General features: G+C 40.1%; 1 protein-coding gene across 4 annotated transcripts; it reads right to left on the bottom strand.

Moving 5' to 3' along the window:
* Positions 1-748: 748 nt before the first annotated feature.
* On the bottom strand, positions 749-24,049 carry HSPH1 (heat shock protein family H (Hsp110) member 1). Of its 4 annotated transcripts, XM_066313143.1 has the most exons (18): positions 23,773-24,043; positions 22,795-22,852; positions 17,135-17,275; positions 15,322-15,444; positions 14,000-14,099; positions 13,115-13,248; positions 12,361-12,605; positions 11,251-11,479; positions 10,217-10,323; positions 8,839-8,972; positions 6,632-6,837; positions 5,693-5,824; positions 4,816-4,953; positions 4,283-4,408; positions 3,639-3,746; positions 3,411-3,530; positions 2,093-2,254; positions 749-1,604 (listed from the first exon to the last, which is right to left on the bottom strand). In XM_066313143.1, exons 1-18 carry the CDS (start codon positions 23,877-23,879, stop codon positions 1,404-1,406), a joined length of 2,571 nt encoding a protein of 856 aa, XP_066169240.1. In that variant the 5' UTR covers positions 23,880-24,043; the 3' UTR covers positions 749-1,403. The 4 variants fall into 4 exon arrangements, with proteins under 4 accessions (XP_066169240.1, XP_066169241.1, XP_066169242.1 ...); XM_066313144.1 differs by lacking the exon at positions 3,639-3,746 and having other exon boundaries at positions 23,773-24,046; XM_066313145.1 differs by lacking the exon at positions 5,693-5,824 and having other exon boundaries at positions 23,773-24,044.
* Between the last annotated feature and the right edge of the window lie 593 nt (positions 24,050-24,642).

Consider the following 24,642-nt stretch of genomic DNA (forward strand, 5'->3'; position numbering starts at 1 on the left):
AATTTACATAGTAGGATCTCATGAGTTCTTTTGCACCGTGCTTGCGCCTCCTCAATTTGGGGATCTTGGGGGTCTTTGATGAAGGCTTCCAAGGTCTTCTTCACATCTGAACTTTTCAAGTTTGTCTTCAGAGCACACACAGTTACAGTGTTCCTTGGTCTGTCTGGTTTTAATGAGCCTGAATTCTCTATGTTGTGGCTAAGTGGCTTTGCACTTGCCAATTTCTCACTAGTACTATACTTGCCTACCTAAAGCTATCCACCTTTTTTGTCTATTCAGCATTATGCAACTACTTAACCATATACTAGCCATTACACCATATAGAAAGTTATTTATATCAGGTTATGTAGGTATAAAAGATATGCTTCAGATTATACAGGTATATATATAAAGTAATTATTTAGGTTATATTGATATCAGGTTATACAGATACATCAGGTTACTATATAAGCACCTTGTAACCTAAGTTATATAGGAATCAGTTATAAACAGTGTCCTATGCTCTAACATTTGTGAAATTTCTAGGTTCTTTCAGGTGTATACAACCCTTGGGCCAAAGAAAAGAAAGAGGCATAACTTCTAAGGAGATAAATTATAGTCATCTCACTATACAACCAGTTCTGTGCAAAGTGTGAAAGTTTTAAGCATGTTTATGACTCTCCTGCACAGGAACACAAAGGAATGGCCTGTCAAATTGTAAGGAGGGCAACACTCGGAGCAGAAAAAACAAACTCAAGAAGTCAGGAGATAGCAGTAAAATGAACTTTATTTCAAAGCTCATTAAAAAGCTTCACAATAACACTAACAGAATTAGCATTTCCTTCATTTTATGTACCCCACATGAAAAATGTATTGTTTAGCAAGAGATGAAACGTAAGCGTTTCTGCATGCTACTAACACATTTCACCATCTCATTAAGTACTTTGGACTGCAACAATCAAAAACCTCAGGACAGAAGGATTTCTTCTGCAAAGTCCTTATGAAGGGGACAGACACTGGCTTCTTCTGACATACCCAATTAGATGTCCAGACAAAAGAAAACTACCTTGGCATCTACAAATGCCTACGAGTGTTTCGATTACAACCTTTTAAAGGAGCAGTACATTTCAAAGCAAGAGCTTCTTTTCATCTTTAGTGATGCAAATGGTTAAATACTGCACAGAAGCTTAGTATGAACTCACAATTCCACAGGAATCTGAAAGTTACCAAGGCAATTTTCCTTTTAGGATAGTCATGACCAACACGATTACTATTCTTCCTCCCACAACATAGCATATCCCAGACAAGTCTTAAGAAAAAAAATATAAATAGTTTCCAAAACAATGCATTCCCACCCCCATCACATATGACAGCCAAAACATCTTCTGTCATGGGATGAAATAATTTGCTGCAAGTGCAGTGGCTTAGTCCAGGTCCATGTTAATGGTGTTTTGATCACTTGGATGACATTCACCATTTTGCTGAGGCATTTCAGAATTTTTGTCATCTTCTCCCATGTCTTCAGTTTTATAATCACTCTGTTCACTTAATGGGTTTTCCTCCTTAGGAGAGTCAACTTTTGGTTTCGGTTGTGTCACAACAGGCTCACAGACATTGTTTAACTCCTAAAAAATGGAAAAGATGTGGGCAGAATGTATATTAAGGAACCACCAATTTCATTAGTGCAAAATGTCCTGTATCCAAAAGACTGCTTGAAATTGGCTTCCACATTTGTTCCCCTGAGTCCAAACTGACAAGTAACCATTGTACCCTGAAATAAATTAACTTGTATACTTTCTGATGGTTCATGGGGAAAATTCAACTAAGTATTTTGGATTTCACATTGGTTTTTTCAATACTATTTTGTCTCTCAGGGTAATACTGAAAAACAACCTGAGCTTTTAAGGTGACTGAAAACCAAAATATCAATGAGCTCCACAGAATTGTATACAGTACACTAAAACTCCTTTTCTTTCTACTGGATCTCTTCCTTCCCATACTTTCTACCTTTCAAAAACACTAGAAGAGCAAGATAAAACTGGGGAAGACAAAAGGCACAGATACCAGTCTATTTTAGCACCAATCTCTAAAGATAGCTTCTTACGATACTTACCTGTAGCTTTGCCTTAATTTCACTTGAATGCACAGCTGGATCTTGGTCTAAGCTCTTCTTGGCCTGTGCACTCACAGCATTATTCATCCACTCCACCACTTCGCTAACACACCTCTCTACTTTCATCATTTCCATCTCATCGATATGGATGTATTTCTCATCCTGTCCAAATGCAAACATTTTGTATAAGTTACTAATGTCAAGTGTTAATAATGTAATCAAGTTATGCCAACAAGTCTATCACAATTTATAATGCGGAAATCTCTTCCAATGGTCAAAATAAAGTTAGCCATAAGGGAGATTCATTACAGCAAGAGACCACAGGAAATACAGATGTCAATATAAAGCTTCCTTTACCCAAATGAACAAGAAATCTGGTTCACAGAGGGCATAGAAGCTTCACAGAAAGGTCATGCAATAAAATTGGACATTCTTAAAGCTGATTAAAATAACCGCTCCCTCTCATTCTGAAGGGGCTACCTGTGCCCAAGATAGTTTAGACATTGAGCTTCTGATGTACAAGGAAAGGATCAGTTTTCAGCTTCAGCATTCCCTACAATGCCACAGTTACACAGTTAACTACTATCAGGAGAAGGACCTACCCAGCAACACAACCAATGAATCTGTATTTAGAATTCTTATATAAAACCAAGTTTTAAATATACTAATTACAAGGATGCCATTTATTTCATGTATTACAAGTATTAATGATTTTGCTTAATTTTGTGATCTATAGCTATGAGGACATAATTGTTTCTGATGCTAAGTCTCAGATTTAATTAGTTTGAGTGCTGTGAGCTATTAAAATGCCTTAATTTGAAATCCAAGGAGCAAGTTTTCCAACAGGAATGCTTATCAACAACAATCTACAAATACCAATGGAAAAAAACCCAAACAAAATACAAAAAAACAAGACCCAAATACCCACGTATGATAAAATTGTGGCTTTTTACTTTATCTGCAAATAAGTTTCACACTAACACTTCTCACCATACAATAATTCTTGTCCCTGAAAGAGCTGGAAGAGGAGCACACTTGAAAAAAGAGTCAGATCAGTTTTTTTTAAAGGTCAAGAGAATCAGACCACAAGTCTAAACTCGTTATAAGAACATCCTCTTCAGCCTGAAAACATCCAGAAGTATCAAGCAACTGAAGATATGACACACTGTGCGAGATTTTTTGAGTACTGGGAAACATTTGTGGTGTTAAATTTGTGACCTACATAGCAGTAGCTCACAGCTCATCTGAAAGTGCATTTGAAGCCCCTCCAGCCAACGAGCCTCACTGAAGCACTGTGGTTAAAAAAAAGGCCACTTACTTTATTTCTGAATTCCCCAGCTATTGTAGCATAGTACTGGAGCCTGTGTCCCAGTTCTTGTAATAGCCTTGGCCGTTCCTCTGCTTCTTGATAGCGCATTACAATTGGAGTACCTAATTTCTAGAAAAAGCAATTTCTACATGTTTATGAGATTCATTAACATCCATTAATGCTGTTTTAATACAGTGTTTTGGAAATTTTGCTTTTTGGGCATATTAACAGGCCTACCTTTAAATTCTCTAATTTTTCTACATACACCTGCTTTGCTTCATCCTCACCCTCTTCATACAGCCAGCCTTCTGTCTCTGCTAGGAGGGCAGAGAATCCCTGCAGGTCCTGTGTGTCAATATAATCCAACATATCAAACATCCAAATACACACCAATCCATCATGTTTTTCTTGAAGTAACGTGACAGAGGGAAATATATACATTAATCCTTAGCTTCCTGTATAAAAATTTAATGAGGCAAAAGCCGCAGTAGAAGTTAAGCTACTTAAACCATGCCAGCTTCTGGACTGAGAAACATCTACAACAAAGGTGGCATTTATACACTTTTGTCCTTGATTAGGCCAATGCTTGGGGTGCAATTCTAATACATGGTTTTGGATACACATAAAGCAACACAGCTTCCCCTTCAAGTCACCAGCTTCAATTGGAAACAAAACTTTACTCCATTTGTGACAAAATGCATTTTCAGGGATATGTATTTAATACGCCTAAACCTAATTCCAAGTTAGTCATTGCCATCATTCAAATGAAGTTCTGGTTTTTCAGCTATGTCCAAGGTGACCTTGAGAAAGTTTAACCAAGGTATACAAAACAGGTATTTGGTATCAGTATTTTCAGAGAAGTTCCCAAAACCATAACCTACCTTTTCACAAACAAACTTCTCATATGGCCCAGACAACTTGTCCCTGAACTCGTACACATATTCCTCCACTGCATTCTTTGCATCATTTCTTTCTTTCTCCAGTTTATCTTGCATAATCATCTTTCCCTGTACACCACAGAAAATATTTTAATTAAAAAATAACTATATTCAAACAGCATTCTACAAAGCACAGCTCCTTAAAATCTCCAAGAGGCCTTAGCTCACCTAACTGTTGGAAATCTCATTATTATGCAGTAGACTCATCTGAAGAAATGAGTTATACTTCTCTGGATTACAACAGTTTAAATCTGTGATGTCATTCCATGGATCAGTGCTCTCATACTAATTGCTAAAAAGGACACTTCAATCTTTCTGATAAGCATTTGGCAGTTGTGTTAGAAGGCAGACAGTATGTTAGCTCATTGTTAATTGAGCCCACACTCCAGGCTAACAGAGAACAGAGGTTGCCTTGAGAAGCAGGTGAATGGTTAATAACTGCACACAAGAAAGCAGTCCAAACCACACTAACTCACCTCTGTTTCAATATACATATTGAGGAGATCTTTTCCTAACTGCCAAACCAAGTTAGCTTCAATGGGTAGTTCCACATTCTTCACTTTTATCTTGGGTTTTTTAGCTTCTGGGGGTTGATCACCTTTCTTCTCATTTGTCTGAGTTAGAAAGAAGAAAAATAAGATAATTTTTCTGTTTTCTTTCTGATGAAGTGCCACTATGATGAAAGATACATTCAGAGGAGGAACAAAGTTTTTTTGCATGTTCTTTTAAAATCTTCAAAGTATACTCATGAGGCACTTTCCTTTTGGGGATTCCACCTCCTATGCTAGTGTCCTTACAGTCTGTTTCCCAGACAGTGAGCACTGAGCTACAGCAAGCACGTTCCTCAGACATATGGTTTGTTTGCAGATTTTCCACAAGTGTCCACCTGTAATGTGGCAGTTCACTAATGATGCTGACAGTGGCTAAGATTTTAACCCAGTGCATTTTTCATCTCATACAGATGGAAAAACCAAATCACTAGCAGTAACATGCAGACAAATGTTTCACATTGATTATTTCCTTTTATGTTTATGAATTCCTGATCACAGCTTCCCTCAGCAGGCCTAATAAGCTTGGCCTCTAACTGCTATTGAAACTGAAATGTCTGCAACTCAAACTAGTTGTATAACACTGCAAGAAGACAGGGAGAAGTGGTAGAGAAAGACTTCTTGCAGGAATCCTTTCACAAACTGTACAAAAACCATTACAAGATACAGGCATTTTTCACTATAATAAAGATGTGAAAATGAAAAAGGTTCCAACACCAAGTTCCTTACTTTTCCTGAAATATGTTACCATTTTAAAAGCCATTATATAGCATAACATTTTCAACAGAGTTAAAGGGTCACTCACTTTCTTGACATCTGGGATTTTGTTTTCTTCAGAGGGAGGTTCTGATGAAGGGGGAGACTGTGACGTTTGCTGACCATCAGTTTGTACCTGGGACTGTGTTCCAGCCTCACTGTTCTCTTGCTGGATATTTTTCTGAAATGAAAGCCCAGGCACAAAGGATGTAGAAGGCATGTGCACTTGCATTTATTTAAGTATAGGGCACTTCACTTCTGACGCACATACGGTACAAAGTGCCCTACAAAGCATTCTGTGCACACGCAGAAACACACACGCTTCAGCTATGGAGATCCAGACTAGGTGCAAGTTCAGAAGGATTTCATGAAAATGTTATTACCAGTGCCAGGCTTGCTGCACAATACTTGTGTGCGTGTGTGCACATGCTACCACTTTCTCTTACAAAAAGGGGCTTTTAATTTATTGAGTCATAATGTTTAAGTTTTTCCCCCTCAGAAAACTATTAAAACATGAAGTAGGCTGTAACAATGTGTGTTATTCCCCAGTGTTCCCCTCTCCTTCAATGCTGTAGAAAACAATTCAGCTTTCCCTTTCACAAAAAGTTTCAAAAAACTTTACTGATACAAAGGATTCCATACAAATCCTTTCAACACAAAGCACATGGATGATTAACAATCCAAATTTAGTTTTCCTGTCTGGAACAGTTGGATAACAATGGCAGCTGTAAGCAACCCCACCCTCAAACAACCGACCTGCTGCTATTTGGCACTTCACACAATAACTGATTTTGAAATCCACATGCTTCCAAGACAGCACAAAGTGTTTCCTGTTCTTGCAGAGACAGTTCCTGACAGCTACACACATCTTAAAATTAATCCCCGTTCGCTTCCTTAGAAAAAGGTATTTTTCTTCTAGTGTATGTAACAGCAGAACACAATTTCATCAATCAGTAAGGACATTCACACACAAGGAAGGTCAACTTACATCACTGAAGTTTTCAATAGGTCTCTGGTCCTGAGCTTCCACTTCAGTCTCAACACTGACATCTTCACACTCTTCACTTTTAACCGGTTCTACCATAGATGCAGTAGACACACTGAAAATGCCATGAGTATTGACACGGACTTTCACTTTGACTTTAGACTTCTCTCCATCTTTCTGGGCCGCCACATTCTGGATAACATACCTACCTAAAACCAAAAGAATCAAAACTCACACAGTGGAATTAAGTAGGTGATATTAAAGAGCCAAGAAAACATCTCCCTTTTTCACAGACAAACTGTTTTCTAAATATTTGATGAAGTCTCTGTCCCTCATATTAAATCAGTACTACCACAAAAAAAAGCCAATGAAACCAAAGCACACTGCTTTTCAGCCAACTCCAGCTGATAAATCACATAGGACGTTCTCCTGACACCACTAATACATAGTAAATACTAACCTGGTGCTACCTGTGTTACTAGTGGGCTGAAAGAAAATTACTGAACAGCTTAGTCTAATGCCAATATTAAGTGCAGCCTTTCTAATACAAGTTACTGCCCGACATAGAAACAATATTTCTAGAGGCTTTCCTTACAGCTTCTGACATCCATGCAAGTCTGCCATTACCTTTTATTCTAGGGCAGAACCTAATTGTTCTGTAACTACCGTAATACTTGAAACAAACATCGTGAAACTAACAGACAGACAATTAGTTTAACAGTAAATGAAGAATCAAGTGTCCTTGACATTAATAGCAGATGATTTTCCTTATGCATGGATTACTAAAAGAGTGACCTGGAGATCAAAATGCTCACTTACTTACAAAGGACAAGTTCCCAAATTCCAAAGACCAAATATACACATTCTCAAACACCATTCCTTCAGCAACAGTTATAGACTACAAGCATACAAGCTTTTACCTGCCTATCTCACAGGCTAAGGAATGCAATCATCTGTCTTGCAAATCCAGTAATACTGGAGTTGTGTGAGCTGTTCTCACTTTTGCCAGTCTCATTAGAACTACTACTTCACCATTAGTCATACCAATAGTGCTGTTCTGAGCAAAGAATTAATTGGCAACTGAGTTGAAACAAATCTGATCTTCAGTTCTGTCTTACCAGTTTTCAGAACAGCAGTTACACAGCTTCTCATTTGTTAAAGCCATATAAATTGAACAGACAAACTCCACTATCAGTCTTTATGGTAAGACTTAACCACAAAAGGAAGTCTGATGTTTCTGTAACTACAGAATATTGTCAGAGAATCACAGAATGGTCTGGGTTGGAAGCAATCTTAAAGATCAAGTTCCAAACCTCAGCTTTCCATTAGACCAGGCTGCTCAGGGACCCATCCAACCTGGCCTTGAATACCTCCAAGGATGGGGCAATCACAACTTCTCTGGGAAACCTGTTCCAGTGCCTCACCACCCTCACAGCAAAGAATCTGTTCCTAATATCTAATCTAAACATGCTCTTGCAGTTTTTAAAGTTATTGCCCCTTGTACTGTCACTACTTGTGCTTGAAGTAAGTCCCTCTTCATTGTGCTGATTTCTCAAAATATATGGTACGGGAAAAAAGTATACAACATTTAATTGCATGTTTAGAACTCAAGAACAGTTATTTAATTGGGCTGTCTTTATCATCACAACCTTTTTTTAACTAATCATGTTGTTAGCTCCTTGTAAGTATCAACACTGTCAAGTGCTGCAATTTGTCAAAAAGTATGAGAGAGCTGCTTAGAAATGTTAGACAAATCAATACTGTAGTCTTGCAGCTGCCATTATTTCAGACTGCTTTGACTAGAAGTTATTCAGCATTATGTCAATCCCAGAAGGTATAGGTAAAAACAACAACTAGTTATTCAAGACATGCTTTTTTAATACACAGGTGATATTTTTCAATTATTCCTACCTTGCTTCAATGATAAGCAGAAAAGATTTTAAAAGTTACAAAGCTATCTTTCATAGTGATAACCACATTTTTGTTGTAGACATGCATTTGTTTCCCTTCATTTCTTTGTTTAAAAAGCAACATTATAAGCAAAAAAATAAAAATCCAAAACAATTCAGTTGCCTCAGGAATGGGAAAAATTGAGTCCTACAGAGACAAACTAGAATATATACTTCATAACCATACTGCACCACAACAGTTACTGTTTGATCTCGAATCATTCTATTGGAGACAACACCATTTCCAGGACAATTACTTACCAATTTTTGACTCGGGATATGGGACTCCATTAGGATCAGAATAAAAAGCTTCTAGCTCAAATGGACCTTTCCTATAGAATGTAAGTACCTTAGAGAAGGGTGCTGCATGATTTCTGCTGAAGACCTCATGAACTCTGTAATTAAGGGAAAAATATCACTGTTAGCAGTGTATTTGAGCTGGGGTTTGAGCTGTATTTGATATAGGGTCAGAACTCTTTAAAGGAACATCATGTTTTAACACATTTACCCTTCTGAACAATTCCAGTAAAGATACTTCACTACTGTACTGAAAGGGAAAAGGATTTACTGGTCTCTACTGTAATGAGAACTTGTCCTATTCCACTCTTTGAACTTGGAATAGTGTATTTTGAATCATAATTTGCACCCTTCTTTAGTCTCAAAGGGCTAATTACAGCCCTGTTAATTCCTTGCTCATTTATGTTCCATGACTCAGTTGAGAACCCTGACACACATTCATTTCTCACCATGACAGAAAAACAACCAGCTTTACTTCATGTTCTACAGCATGTCCGCTATTATGCCAGCCTGATTCTAGTTTCCAACTAAGTTTTGTCTCCTATCTATGGAAGATCTCATCTAATAACCTAGAGGTGAGAAAGGGAGAGCTTTACCTAGAACATGAACCCCACGAGCTGCTCTCACAAGTGACAAGAATTAGGCCCTGCCCTTCCACAGAATACAAACAAGGAGGAAAAAAAGCTGAACTACAACGATCATGAAAAAGGTATGAATAGGTCCCTCTAGAACTACGATTTTTCCACAAGCTGAACTTGGAGCTCTTAACATCTCAGAAAGCAATTGCATTTCCCACAGGCATGGCACAGTTAGTAACATAAGTCATAAGTCATAAGAGACTGCAGCAAGAAATTACTCTTACAAATGTTAAATTTTTGTTCCATGCTAAAGTCTTGCTTCAGTCAGATAAATAGCATCCATATGAGCTCATAATATTTCCATAGTGCATAACATTATTAATAAATCAAGAATCTCAGATAGGTGTTGGGAACACCTAGAATAAAAATCAAAAAGCCAGAAGGCAATGAGGAATCAGGACCCAGGCCCTGATCTAGTTAATTTTATATTCTTAATCCTGACAACCAGATAAAGGTAGCAGAAGACAAGATACTAGTTCACTCACTTTTCTTTTAATCTTCATATTTTTACAAATGAGGTATTACAGTTAAAATTTCAACCTATGTCTTTACAGTCATTTTAATGGCTGTCAATCATTTCTGGTACATGGTCTGTGGGTTTTCTACATGAGAATGCCAAAATCCTAATTTAAATGCAAGCAAGAACATTACCCTTGAATTATGAAGGTCAAAAGCATCATAGAATACTAGTCTGAGCTACCTACCCTTCAGTGTCCTCTGCTTCTGTGTTCCACAGCAGAGATATTGGAAAAGGTGTAGCATCTGTCACAGAAAATTCTCTCACTTTAAAAGCTGGAGAAAGAATGGCACACTAAAAAAATAAAATCACAGAAACTTGCATTAAAGCTGGTTAACTCTTCTACTCCCCTAGCCAAGACAGCAAAAAAATCTTTGAACAAGAGAGAACTGAATTGATTTTATTAGGCAGAACTGTTTCAATGCTCTATTTCAATGTAGTATGGGAAGAGAAATCTCACACACAAGTGTTTATATGCTGTGACAGCAGGCCTTTTGTAGTAGCTTGTGAGTAAAGGTAACACTCTAAGAAAATAGCAGGACTGTAAAAAATGGAAATGCTGCACTGCTTAGGCCTAAAAGGAGTGTTTATCTTAAGAGTTCTGCTTATTTCCCTGAACATAACTAAATGCTGGCAATGGGTAGCTGTTAGTGAGATGCACTAAAGAAAGAAGTCAAAGAGAAGAGAGTGAAATAAGATAAAAAGTTAAAAGGAGGAAAAGCAGAAGACAGAATGAGTGGTTTGCTTGTAAAATATAGTTGGAAACAGTAAAAATGGAAGTGAGACAGAATAAAGCCTGTTTCACAATGATGGCAAGTTGGATACCAGGAAAGTCAAACTTGCAGTAGTTTGGGCTCTCCATAGATACTCCTCATACCTTGTTGAGTAAAATTTCTTTCAGCTTGGCAACAAACAACTTGACAACAACTTAATTTTTTTGGCATTAAAGATGCCATGATCATGTTCTTCTGAAGAGCAGAGTAGGCTGCTTACAGAATACACCCTGCAATAAAGTACTGCAATAGAGTACTGCACCACAGAGAACTCTGGACTTCTTAAACAGCACAGTCCCATAAAAAGACCTAGTGAACATGTATATTCCCTTGAGTACTTTAAAATGGACCACTTCTACAATTTTTCATAACTGCATGACTAATACTTCAAGGAAGTACTACCAAGAAATAGATCTTTTAATTTCATCAAGTGTTGCCAGTACTATACCTGCAGAGCACAGCCCCTAGCTATGGCTTCATCTGCATTCAGTGTTGTACTGACATCCTTGCCAAAGAATTTAGCAATCCTCTCTTTGACAGCAGGAATACGGGTTGCTCCTCCCACAATTTCTACAGCATGTACATCTTCCACTTTCAGTTGTGTTTGTTCCATTAGTGAAAGCAGAGGCATCTCTATCCTTTGCAGCAGGTCAGCACATAATTCTTCAAATTGTGACCTAAAAAAAAAAAAAAAAAAAATTGGAATTAACTAAAGAATGCCTGTCCCACAAGAACCTTGCCTGGTATTTGTTTCCAAACTAATGCTGACTAGATAAGTTAACTACACTGCAAAGAGACTAAAAGCTAAACTCCTGTGAGCAGGCCAAAGTGGCAACTAGAGACAAGGCACTACACAATGACCATCTTACAAATTTTCCTAAGCCATTATCAATATAGTTAAGTAAGATAAAGGTTTTGTTTGAGAAGCTGCTATATATTTGCCTCAGAGCAGAGGTTACAGATAAGAAATCAGAAAACATTAACACTTCCTTTAAAATGAAAAGCTCTTGCCTAAACACTGAAAAGAACCCACCACTCTCAGCAGTAGCTACAGAACTAACAAATGGAGCAATGTCTGTGAACATGTGCAAGAGAGAGACTTTATTTACACTTGGACCATAATCAAGTCATCACCCATAAGCACTGTTTTTGCCCTCCGTTTCTCCACCAATATTCCCAGTACACTAAGAACAGAAAAAAAGAAAGAAAGCTTAAATTGTTGATATCTTAAGAGCAGGATGGGATTAGGTTATGTAAAATATGCAGAAAGTTTAAATATGCAGCCAACTCTCTAGTTTGCATGCAACAATCCATGGTTTCAAGAATATAGTCTACAAAAAGAATCCCAACTTCTTATGCATGCTTTATTGCACTGAAACATTCCTCAAGTAGTATATCACATTTCCTAGCCTTAGCCATTCTAGCATTACAAAAATGCCACTTCTATTCAGCACTTACACTTAGCTTTAGCATGTTAAGTTTCTTTAAAACATGGAAAGAAACCTTTGTTTAAAAAATATGGCCACCAAAGCAAATGCCCATCTTGCACAAAACTCACCTGTTCATTTTTCCAGATACATCAGTATCATTCATGAAACACTCAATATTTAGGGGAATGTCTGTGCTATTTGAACTCATTAGTTTCTTCAGTTTCTCACACTCCTGATACAGACGAAGAAGAGCCCGAACTTTGCTTTTTGGATCTAGCTTGTACTTTGATTTTATTTCTGCACAAAAGTAATCTACCAGCTTTCCATCAAAGTTTCTCCCACCGAGGAAAGGGTCAAATGCTGTGCCAAGTACCTGGTTTGAAGGAACACAATTATTTAGTCTTGCACTAACAAAATCAAAGGGAAGAGCAGTCTTCCAACACCAGCATTTGAGGTCCTTGCTTCAAAAAAAATGTTGGAGACAGGTCAACCTATTTTCCAATGCACAACTGCATCAGCCAAAAACTGATCTACATTTTTACAGAGGAAATACGACTAAGTAAGTGACAATCTTAAGTATTTAAAACTTTAGTCCATGCATACAGTCATTTAGATAAAACAAAATATATTTAGCACTTGCTAAATTTAGCTATTTAGCAAATAGCACTTGTATTATATATCTTACATTTGTCTTGCAAGAAATTTACAGCCTGTTTGAAACAATTCTAATGAATTTAACAACACTGATGAAAACTTTCACCTTTTGACTCATTGCCATTTTCCATGCATTAAATTATTTCAGATTTTTTAAAAAAGGCAGACTAGCAGGCTACTTGATTCTAATTGCTTATAAAACCTTTTATTTCCATTTAATCTTACTACCTTCAGTTTACTCTTGTTGAATGCACAGGCTGATACTTGAAATGCAGAATGTCCCATATCAACAAACACAACTATCCGTGGCTTGTCTTCAGGAGCTGGAAGGTCTTGCTTATAAATTCCATAATTCAGAGCCACTGCAAAAGAAGTGTCAGGTATTATCCACACAATCTCTAGTTTCCAGAGGCATACCATTGCCTCCCTGTGAACATTAAGCTGTAAGACCAAAAGCATTAAGACAAATACAGACATACACCTGTGTATACTATCTTCATAAAAGCTTTACCTATTAATCTAAGCTGTAGCACCTGAAAAGCAGAACATAATTCCTTAGTCATGTATGTGCTCTCTAAGCATTTGTTTAGGTTTTCTGGGTTTGGGGTTTTTTTTGCCTTGCAAAGTAATCAAAACCATAGAACATCTTAACAACAAAACCCAAACCCGGTTTTTTATTTACAGTGAGCATCTTCCAAGCTGGGAAGTTTTGGCTGAGAGTTGTATAAATGGTCAGCAGACCCATGAGTCTGTTTAAAGCCCTGACTATACTGAAAAAGGCTTGGAAGTGATGGTGTTGATGTTTAATCAAGGAACTTCTTTTAAGAGTGTCTAAATCCTGCAACTGTGCATCTGGGCAGGACACTAAATTAACAAATAGTCTAGGCACATGTAATGACTCCTAAATAAGTGCTCAGGGAGGTAATTATCAATGGTGCTTGATCTCATCTACCCCTTCACACAGAAGGTATGAAACCAAGAAAACAACATCAAGGATTTCAAATATTTATGTCTCATATTCACCTTTTCAAGTCAGTCCTTTTTCTTACAGTAATTAAATGCACCTTCTATGCCACCTGTCACTTGCAGGAACTGCTGTTTTATCCTTCTTACCTGCTGTCATGTCATTCATTAATCTAAGACAATTTAGACCAACAATCTGAGCTGCATCTAGAAGGGACCTCCTTTCAGCATCTGTGAAAAATGATGGAACCTGAAGAAAGAAGGAGAGAATACAAAGTTATTTCCAGAAAATGAGACATTACACTATTTATTTAAAAGTATTAATTTTAAAATTCTATCTGTTCCACCTCTTTGAGGAAGATACTTACTGCAAGCCTCTAAAATGCAACTACCATACTGAATTGACACTTTAAATATTCTGTTCAGAGATAGAATTAAACCAGCATCAGCTACTTTACATGAGCACACACTAGCAAGAAACAAATGAGTTACTTGTATACAAATGCTAATAACATTAGGTGCTGGCCCAAAATGTGAAAATGGATATTATGAAGACAGTGACATGGAATACCTTAATCAGAACTAGCAGCTATACTCCTGTCCAAAAAAAGGAAAGAGGGAACTAAATGTACAGCAATACTACAGATGTGACAGATGCAAAGAAATAAGTGATAACAAATGAAGAAAATTTATTTTGGTAGAAATTACTTTGGAAAGGAACTGCTAAGAAATTCTGAAGGAATACAATGTTGAAAATTTTCAACACATCTCTAGCGTTGGCACTGAACAGATGTTCCTCCCCCCAGGGACACATGAAGAACTAGTTTTCCAGGTATCAACTGGAGAATCAACATTTCTAATAATAACAGAGCTAAATATTCCTAGATGCAACATGAGACAGACTTGTTCAGAGTCATTGAGAACAGAGAGACAGGTGTTATTCTATACTTCAGGCTTTGCAATGGAAAGGCTGTTCTTGATCTAAGGTCATTTTTGGGCAGCCATAACATTGAAAAACCAAAATTTGATGAAAGAATGATAAACAGGACAAACTAAAATTTTCAGCTGCCAGAGGGCAAATTTTGATAAACAAAGGAAATTGTTTGTCGAAGTTGTTATCAAATTGTTTTAAATTCAAGAAAAAGCACAAACATTAGTACTTACTTTAATGAGTAATTAGTATGCTTTGTCATGAAAACAAGCCATTCCAGAAGGATATATACCTGAATCCAGAAACATTTTGGGTCCAAATGTTCAGACATTTCCAAGAGAATAAATTCATTAAGTTAGTCAGGGTCTGGAATATGCCAGCAGCTCTGGGATTTCTTTAAGTCAAAAGCTCTAAAGCTAGTTAGGATTAATCCCTTTGTAAGTGCTTAGCAGAGTTCCTTTTCACTCTGCATGAATAGAAACAAAATGCCCTCGATAGCTGAAGTTAAGACATAATGTTCCTGTGCACTACAATTACTTACAGAAATAACACAGTCTGTTACTGGCTTTTTCAGGTTACTCTCTGCAGTCTCCTTTAATTTAGTCAATAGCATAGCTGAAATCTGTTCCACACTGAAGATGTGCTCCTCATCCATGTACATGACCTGGACAGAATAGGTAAAATAATTCCATTAGTTCAACTAGAGGAAATACATACATTTAATGTTTTTTGATACACTGCTGGCTAATACTCTATGAATCATGACATGCTTCATTATTTCATTATAGAACTTCAGTTTACAATTTAATTTCCCGGTTGAGTGTCTAAAGAAGCAATAATTCCATTCTCATAGTCTTAAAACATCAAGAACTGTCTCAACTCCATAGATGAAGGAAACGCCAAAAGTGACAAAAGCTTAAAATACGGCACACCATTAAGTAAAAATAGCCAACATTTTTCAAACTGATGCTGAATGCAAAAAATGTACAGAACTACTTGCTGTCTATTTTCTGTCGACATTTTTATCCTTCTGCTCAAATATGTGAGGAGTCTCTGAAAGGAAGAACTGTGCAACAACAGTTCCACTATGCAGACAAAACAACTAAAAGCTTAAGATAAAGCTCAGAAAAAAGCTTACTTACTGCTCCAAGCAAAAATTATTCTTGAATCATCACTTTTATCATACAATAGACTACATGACAATGAAGTGAAGTAACATGTTACAACTAATGCTTGAAAGTAGCACTTCTCTTTTATTCACTCAGTACAATTTGGGGAAAAATCGGGCATTTTGGTTTTAACAGAAAAATGGTACCCTGAACATACCAGTCTTACTGCATGTTACTGAATCAATTATTGAAACTTTTTAACCATATAGAAATACATACTAATTTGTTCTCCAAGCAGCCTAAGAAAAATAGGAAAAATACCAAGTAATAGTGTTCTCCCAACACTAGACTGCCATATAGTACAAGACTCCTACACACACTGATTAAAGGAAACCAATAATTTCTGTCTGAATTTCTGTTAACCTCACAAGTCACAAACAGCAAAAGAAAAACCATCTCTTTCGTAAAGCTTGGCTGCTTCTCCAGTCAGGATTCTTTCTAAAGTATATAATTCTGTGACCTATTCACTACTTAGGACTGATATATACTGAAGTTTTGAGGGCCCAGCTCAAGCTAAGGTCTTCGTAAGTGAAGCAATACTGTCTGGTATGCTGGGAAGGCTTCATTATGAGTAATTGTAAGTATAACTGTAAATGGACACAATGTTATTAACTGTACCTATCCTAGTAAAAGCTGACATTGTATCAGTGATGTCCTTGAAATGTAAGCAAGGGCAAAACCTGCAATGTGGTAGGATCTGGTTTTGATCAGCTTTTTGCAAGTAACTGACTCTAAGCAGCCCACTAAAGACACACTTGCCACTCATTTATGGCAATTAGTCTAAAGAAGAGCTCTGACTACTTTCTAAAGCATTTGTAAACCACCCAATAGGACTGCTGCAATTCATTCCACACAAAAGTGGCAGTCATATTTGAAGTAAAACCATATGACCTTCTAATTATCTTAGCAATTTTTCTGCCAGTGTGTTTGAGCTAGATGTGCAATTTGCCAACAGAAAAACTTGCATTTCAGCAGTTATTTGTAAATGAACCTTAATTTGGAGGCTAACATCCACTATTTAAAGACGAAGCTATCTATTCATAGAAGAGCTCTTCTTTAACAGAAAGATTAAAACAACCTGCCTTTAGGGTAATTAAAAGAAACCCATATTTTCATTACTAGGTAATGTAAATGTAAGACTTCAGATTTAGCTATGCAACCCAGAAAGATACACTGCAGATTTACCTTTACTCCAACTCCACCATTCTTCATGGGAACCAAATCATAGCTCAACTTTTCTTTTTCCTTCTGAACAAAAGGATCACTAAATGCACGGCCATGGAATCTCTTGAAGTTAGATACAGTGTTGTGGGCATGAGTAATTTGCTGTAAAGAAATACAAGATAGTTAGAAATCCACTCTTAATCAGCCTGCAATGTTCAGTGCTGTTCTGTATGCCCCCCAGCACAGGTCAAATTTTCAGACAACTGCTCACTCCCTTGTCACACATATTTTATTTAACACTTGTAATTACTGTCTGGTACTTTTTATCAGCTCATTAATAAGTTAGACACAGAGTTCCAGACCATTACTTATTAAGGATTATAAAACTACCTCTGAAACCTTGACACAACTGGGTGAACAATAGCATGATCAACAGAGCCTACTACTTTAGTCAACTAATTTACAATCACTTAAGTCAGAAAAGGTCTTTCAGATCAAGTCCAGCTATTTACCTAACACAGCCGAATCCACCAATGTTCCCAAAAGCCACATCCACACACCTTTTAAATATCTCCCAGGACAGTAACTACACTTGCCTGGGCAGCCTGGTCAACATTTACAAACCTTTTGATGAAAAAAAAAATTTCCTAATAGCCAATCTAAACTCCCCCTGGTGCAATTTGTGCTCCCTTAAGGTTATTGCAGATAGTGATAACAGCACACCTGAGCTTCCCCTTCTGCAGTCTCAACACCCCCAGCTGCTCCTCATCAGTCTTGCACTCCAGACCCTTCCCCAGCTGCATAGCCCTTTTCTAGACCTCTCATGTTCAGCCACTGTCAAACAGCACCCACAGGTGGTTTTCCCCCAGGCAGCTTCCCAGCCACTCAGCCTGTAGTGTTACATGAGGCTGTGACTCAAGGGCAGGACCTAGCACTTGTTGAACCTCACACAACAGGCCTCTACCCTTCAATCCAGCCTGTCCAGATCCTTCTTTGGAGCCATCCCGCCCTCCAGCACATCAACATTCCTGTCCAACTTGGCCTCACCTCCAAACTGACTCGATCCCCTTTGCCAAAGCATTGATTAAAATATCAAATAGGGCTGGTCCCCAGTACTGAGCCTTGGAGAACACCACTGGCTGCCAGCTGGATTTAACTCCATTCACCATCACACTCTGGGCCTGGCTATCAAACAGTTTTTAACCAGTTAGGAGTAACGACCCAGTTATTCCAGTCATCTCACCCCACATCTCCACAATGCCAACTGTGTCAGAGTCTTGCTGCTGCACTATGGTGTTCAGCTCCTCCTCTTTATTGCCTCTGTTGCAGGCATTGATGTAAATGCACTTCAGCTGGGCTACTGACCCCACCACTTTTTTGCAGAGAAGAAGCCCCAGTTCCTATATGACCATTCTCAGGAGCTTCCATGGTTTCTAACACATCAATAATAACCCTTGTGTCACTGCTGCTGCATGGATGTCCATCCCATTTCCACCAAGGGAGCAGAGTAAAGGATCTCACTAGAACATTCTCTCTCAAACACTGCTGTGGTACCCCCAGGCTTATCTCTAGCAAATTTGGTTGCATGTCTTTCCCCTTCCAAATCTGGTTTAAATCTCTCAATGATACCTGCTATGCAAAGATCCTGTTCCTGCTCTGAAACAGGTGTACCCTGCCTGTTGCTAGCAGTCCTGCTGTCATGTAAACTGACCCATTATCAAAATCCCCAAATTCTGCCTTTGGCACCAAGCTCAGATATTGGTCTGCTGTCTCTTCCTGTTCCCTCCTTCATTTCCTGCAACTGGAAGTATAAAGAACACATGATAGCACTACTTATGCTCCTGATCCCTCAAGCAGGCATTCAAAGGCCCTGAAACCTCTCCTGATTGCCCTTGCACTTGCTGGTGTAACCTCATCACTGCCAACATCAGAAAACAACAGATAATTATCCCACAGCCATACCAGGGTAGGAACTTGGACCCCAGAGAGGCAGCAGACTTTCCTAAGATGTGATTCCAGCCAGCATATTAGACCTTCTGCTCCCTTCTAAGGGGAGTCTCCTATGGCAGTGACCTGCCTTTTCTTCTTCAGGGAAGCAGTTTTGACATAGACCAACTTAACCTTGGTTAAGTTTGCTTAACAGATTGCTCCCCATCCCTTCAAACCACTGTTTTCCAGCAGTTGGAAAGGAGAGAAAGGAATCTTCTGTGTGTCCTGTCTGCCTCCCAGGTGTGTCCCAGGGAAGGCAGGGTGTAATTCCACTACATCTCTCTCTCGTGCTCCCTGATAGTCCTCTGCCTATCACCTCCTGTCAGAGTTCTGTCACTAAATGGAATAGTACCTGGGCACACTCCCACAGCTGTGCTCACAGCTGCCAACCACTACAGGCATTGAAAGCAGGGCTCACCCTGCAGATGGCACCTGGGTGGCAGCATATTCCTGCCAGAGCTGTCTGGGGCAGCTGTGCCTGGCTTTCTGCCAGTGGATACCATTGCTCCCTGGTTGGGCTGGCACTGCCTCAGCGCCCTTCCTGCAAGCTGCTGTGCCACACCCTGGTCACCAGTGCTCCCTAAGGGCCTGTTTTATATTTGGGGGAAACTGCTGCTGCTTCTGGCCCCACCCAGGTCCCATCAGCCACTGCCACTCGAGCTACAGGCTTTTGGCAGCTCTTGTCTCCTCATGACATCCCCCCAGTTCAGGAAACCACCCCTGTGCACTGCACTGGAGAACTCTGCTGCTGACTGTGCTGGCAACCAGAGCCACTCATCTTGCAACTGGGTGACAGAACTCAGACCAAATTCAAATGTTTAAAGATTGCAACTACATGCAAAGCTGGTTTCTCTGTTGCGAAGCTGGCCCTCCAACTCAAGCCACACTACCTCCACTTTAAACATCGTTACATTAAGGCAAAGAAGGGCTTTCTTAGCTACTAAGTGTCAAGTTAAAGCGCCCCCCATAGATTTCAACACTTACTTTTTCCTCCTTGAGCTACTTTGAAATAACATCATTTCCTTGTTCACATTCACCTACCAGCAACTCAAATTCTTGCACTAGACCAAGGAAGATTACAGCGCATAGACAACTTGGAACTTTTTTGCTAACGTCAGCTAGAAGTATACACTTAACTACAATGCAAGCTCCCCTGCAGTGCAAGCAAGTGGGATAGAGAAGCATTCATTATCAGAAAGGCAATCCACAACAAAAACCAGACAACTAGAGCAGCCTAAGAGATAATGCAAGTATCTCAGAGTAGAATTAATCCTATTTTATTAGACAGAAATTATAGAAGTGTGTTATTATCTACAGGATAGATTTAGGCAGGCACCAACAGACTGCACGATAACAGCTCAGATGCTGAGCATACCAAGAAATATTTCTAACATTCACTACCAGCAAAGAAATGCATCAATTATTTGTTTCATATAAAATTTTCCACCATGAAATGGAAGAATTTGAACTACATCTTGTATTAGAAAAGTACTCAACTAGGACAGTTCTCCTACAGAAAAGCTTCCTGACAAAAAAGGAGGCCATACTCCCACCAACAAACAGTAACTTCCAGACAGCTGTGTCTGTGGAAAGATGTCACACTTGGATTCCCTGCTGAGAGTCATCCTTGGTTTATTCTAATCACCAAGCAGTGCTCAGCAATTAATAGTACAAGCACAAGTCAGCAGAGGCCAAAAATCATGCCAGGAACTATTCCAGTACTTTAACATGATTGAGTAGTTAGGTTCCTGTGTTGAAGATTGTTTCCCAGCACAGTTTTATTTATTTGCATAGCCATAACTTCAGAGTACTTGAAGGCCATGTATTTCACTGCTGTATGGCTGAAGAACGTAGCAGCAGGAATTATTACCATGTAGTGGGCAGAGAAGTGCAAACACTGGCAGCTTTTATAGCCTAATTTAGAATTAACCTCAAAGCCTTTTCTAAGAGAACAATCTTAGGATATTTTTAGAGTAATTGTATGCTATTAGGTCTGTAGCATGTTTTAATATCTTCCTGCTTAGTCACAATTAAGAAAGCTGAGAATTATGGTCTCTTAACTAACATACTGTTCTTACCTCCAGTGCTACCACATTTACCTAAAGGTAACAAATTCTGATCATTTGCTCCAGCAGCAATTCCTCAAATGTTAAAGAGAGCACCTTTGAGTTTTTGAGCTCTCTCACAGAATCATATTGTAGAAGTCACCAGCTAAAATATTTTATTTTTATTTTGTGGGAATTTTTTGTTTATGTGCCTTTTATATTTTTCAAATGAAAAGAATTGCTTTACTCCTTAATTTAAGTATCTACCACACCATAGGACACCAAAAATGTAACTCTCAGTAGTCCATGTCAGGAAACTTCCCCATTTACAAAAGAAATACAATTCACATCTCAGTTCATCAGCCAAACTGGACCAATAACAACTAGAGAAATAAATGAGCTTTTATGATTTTAATTATGAGATTCTTTTTTCCTAGCAAAAATATTTAGCTTCAACTACTAGGACAGCCAAGAATTAAACATGCAATATAGTAATATCATACAGGTTAGTCTTAAGGTAACTAAAGTCACACGTGTGAATCACTGCAAACACACACTTGTAAATGCAATCTAAGACAGACTCTGCCTCACTCTCAGCTTGCTTAATGTTTTCGACAGCAACTTCTGGAACAATTTAACAATACTGAAACTGCTCAAGAGTATATAGGATTCAGATCATTTCACATTTTGAGTAACAACTCCTTTTTGCACACTAATGACTCATACTAGTTTCTAACTTGTAACAGTGTCAGCAGTCAACTCAGCAATGCTAAAATGAAATTTAAGGAAAAAACACAAACACATGCATTTACTTCATTACTCCAAATGTTAACCTGTAACTGAATGTGCATGCGCTTGTTAACAAGTGAAGTATTTGTATTGCCTCAGCTATTCAAAATTAAGAAGAGTGCTATTACAGTGGAATAAAGTCTCCTTTAGTGCTCTCTCCATGGAAACCCACTGCAGCCCTTTTACTACAAGAGAGAGATGCACAGGCCAGCAGAGGCTGCATGCTTGATCTCCCGGCAGCAGTTATGTAACAATGAACAATACCTAAGGATTTATTTAATCATTACACTCTGTTATTCTGAGACTTGTTGGAATTCAGTTCTCCTTCTAAACTGAAAATACTGCTTTAACAAAGAAAATATTCAATCTTTCAGAGCACCTCAATAAAAAAAAACCAAAACCAAACACCAATATAAGGACTTGCACCTTCAAAACCAGAGGCATTTAATTTACAGCAAATCAAAAGGCTGTAAGGTACCCTAAATAGCATTAAGAACCTGAGCCAAACCTCTCCCCTTACATCTAATTTTAAGAAACTATATACAGCATTTAAAATGTTTTCCTTTAAGTACAAGGAAAATCGTGTATACAATCATTAGGAAAAGAAAAACCCAGTGACCTTAGCTTGTCAGACTAGGAATATAGTCAACTGGAAAGTATTACATTAATGAAAGAGAGAGCAGAAGCATTCTAGCAAAAACATCATACAGGTCTCTGAAGAAAGCATGGCAGCATAGTGCAGCATTTCTAAAATATAAGGCGCAACGAGAAACTGAAGCTGTTCAGCTTCAACTACACCCAGCCAACTCTCTTTACACCCACTGATACTTCAACAGTTTGCAGCTGGAAATGACCTACCTGGTTTTTAGCTGCAACACCAATAGCTCTGTTTTTGGATCCAAATGAAACCACTGACCTGGAAAGAACAAGAAGGTAATTAACTCGGTCCTTACAACAAACACAACTGAGAATCGTCAAGGATTCACTTTCTACTACTGCAGATAAAACACTTAAGTCTTTCCATCAAAGTGTCATTCTTTTAGTGTGCAGTAAAAAATTACTTTTATCCATCTTAAAGCCTTGGCTCGAATCCAGGACTTTTCCACAATGGCTTATCCAAACGGTAAAATGGGACAATTGCAATTCAGAGCTCACAGCCAGACTACACCCTACCCGTCTGTGCATGACTGCTTCTAACTTGTCAACTAACTCCTGCTTTGAGCCGGAGGCTTTCTATACCTGACCTCTGACTAAAGGAGAGCTGCCCTGGAGCAGCTGGCAGCGCCCATCCTACGCAGCAGGAGTGGCAGTGTGCTCCCCCCGTGTCCCACTTAACCCCGGCTGTCCCCAGGGGACTCTCGGGCCGGCCCCGGCGCTCCCCGCCCGCCGCACCACGACCCGAGCGGGCTCCGTACAGCCCTGCATCCCCGGGCAGCGCCCGCGGGACGCGCTCCGGCTCCCGGGGGACAGGGCAGAGAACGGCTCGGGACCAGCACACAGGGGAACACAGCGGCCGGGGACCGGGGCACAGAGCGGGCACCTGAGGGGCAGGAGGGCGGGGGTGTACAGGGGCACGCAGCGGGTGAGGGCGGGAAGGGGGAGCACGGGCGGGTCGGAGGGACACACAGTGGGCTGCCGCCCGGCCCCGCCGCCCTGTCCCTGCCCCCGGCAGCCCTCGGGGCCCCGCACTGAGGCGGCGAGTCCCGCTGAACGCGCCGGCCCCACACAGCGGGACGCCCCCCCACGCCCCACCGCGAAATTTCCAGCACCTTCTCCACGGCGGGCGCTCCGCCGGGCACAGACCGGCCCCCGCCCGCCCCCGCGCCCCTCACTCACGGCGTGCACCGGTCGCTGAACTCGTTGGCGACGGTCTCAATGCCGCCGGCCCGCGCCACGGCGATGTAGCAGCTCTGGAAGCCCAGATCAAAGCCCACCACGGCCATGGCCCCGGCGCCGGAGGGAGGCCCCCGCTCTGCCCGGCTCGCTCCCGGTGCTGCTGCGGCCGCCGGTCCCCGTAGCGCGCACGGGCGGGCGGACGGGGAGGAGACCCAGCGCCGCTGCCGCCGCCGCTTTAAATATGACAATGAGGCGAAGTTTCCAGAAACTGCGGCAGCCACTCACCGGCTCCACGTGCGGCTTCCGCTTCCGCCCTCGGCCGCCTTCTCGAACAATTCCCGCCAATCGGCGGCGCCGGGCGCGGTGACGCGCGCCGTTCCCATGGCGACCGCGGACGCCGCCGGCCCCGCGCGGGGCGGGACCAGGCGGCGGGGATCGGGAAAGGCGGGGGCTCCGGCAGCCCGCGGCCTCTGGAATGTGCGGGAGAAGCGGGGACGAACCGCTCTCCGTGGCGATGCCCCTGCTTTGGTACACTGGGGAACCTCTCTAGAGCTCACTGTCACGTAGTTGTAGGTATTTCCCACCGTGCAGGCAGGCTAAATATGTTAATTCTACACATCACTTGCTCTCTGCAGAGGGCTTTTGTCTCGGTGTGCCACAATCCGTTATAATATAAATGTCCTATTGCCTCCTAGCTTTTTTTTTGTCTAGCTTTTTGTGCAGGACCCTATCCCTGCTAGAAGAAGCCTTAACGTTCTGCATTCCGTATGGAGGTATGGTGGGTACACAGATCCTGATTTCGGTTGTCAGCATCATCCATCACAGAATCAATTTGGTTGGAAAAGACCTCTGTGATCATCGAGTCCAACC

This window comes from Sylvia atricapilla, chromosome 2, assembly GCF_009819655.1.
Source record: "Sylvia atricapilla isolate bSylAtr1 chromosome 2, bSylAtr1.pri, whole genome shotgun sequence".
Lineage (NCBI taxonomy): Eukaryota > Metazoa > Chordata > Aves > Passeriformes > Sylviidae > Sylvia > Sylvia atricapilla.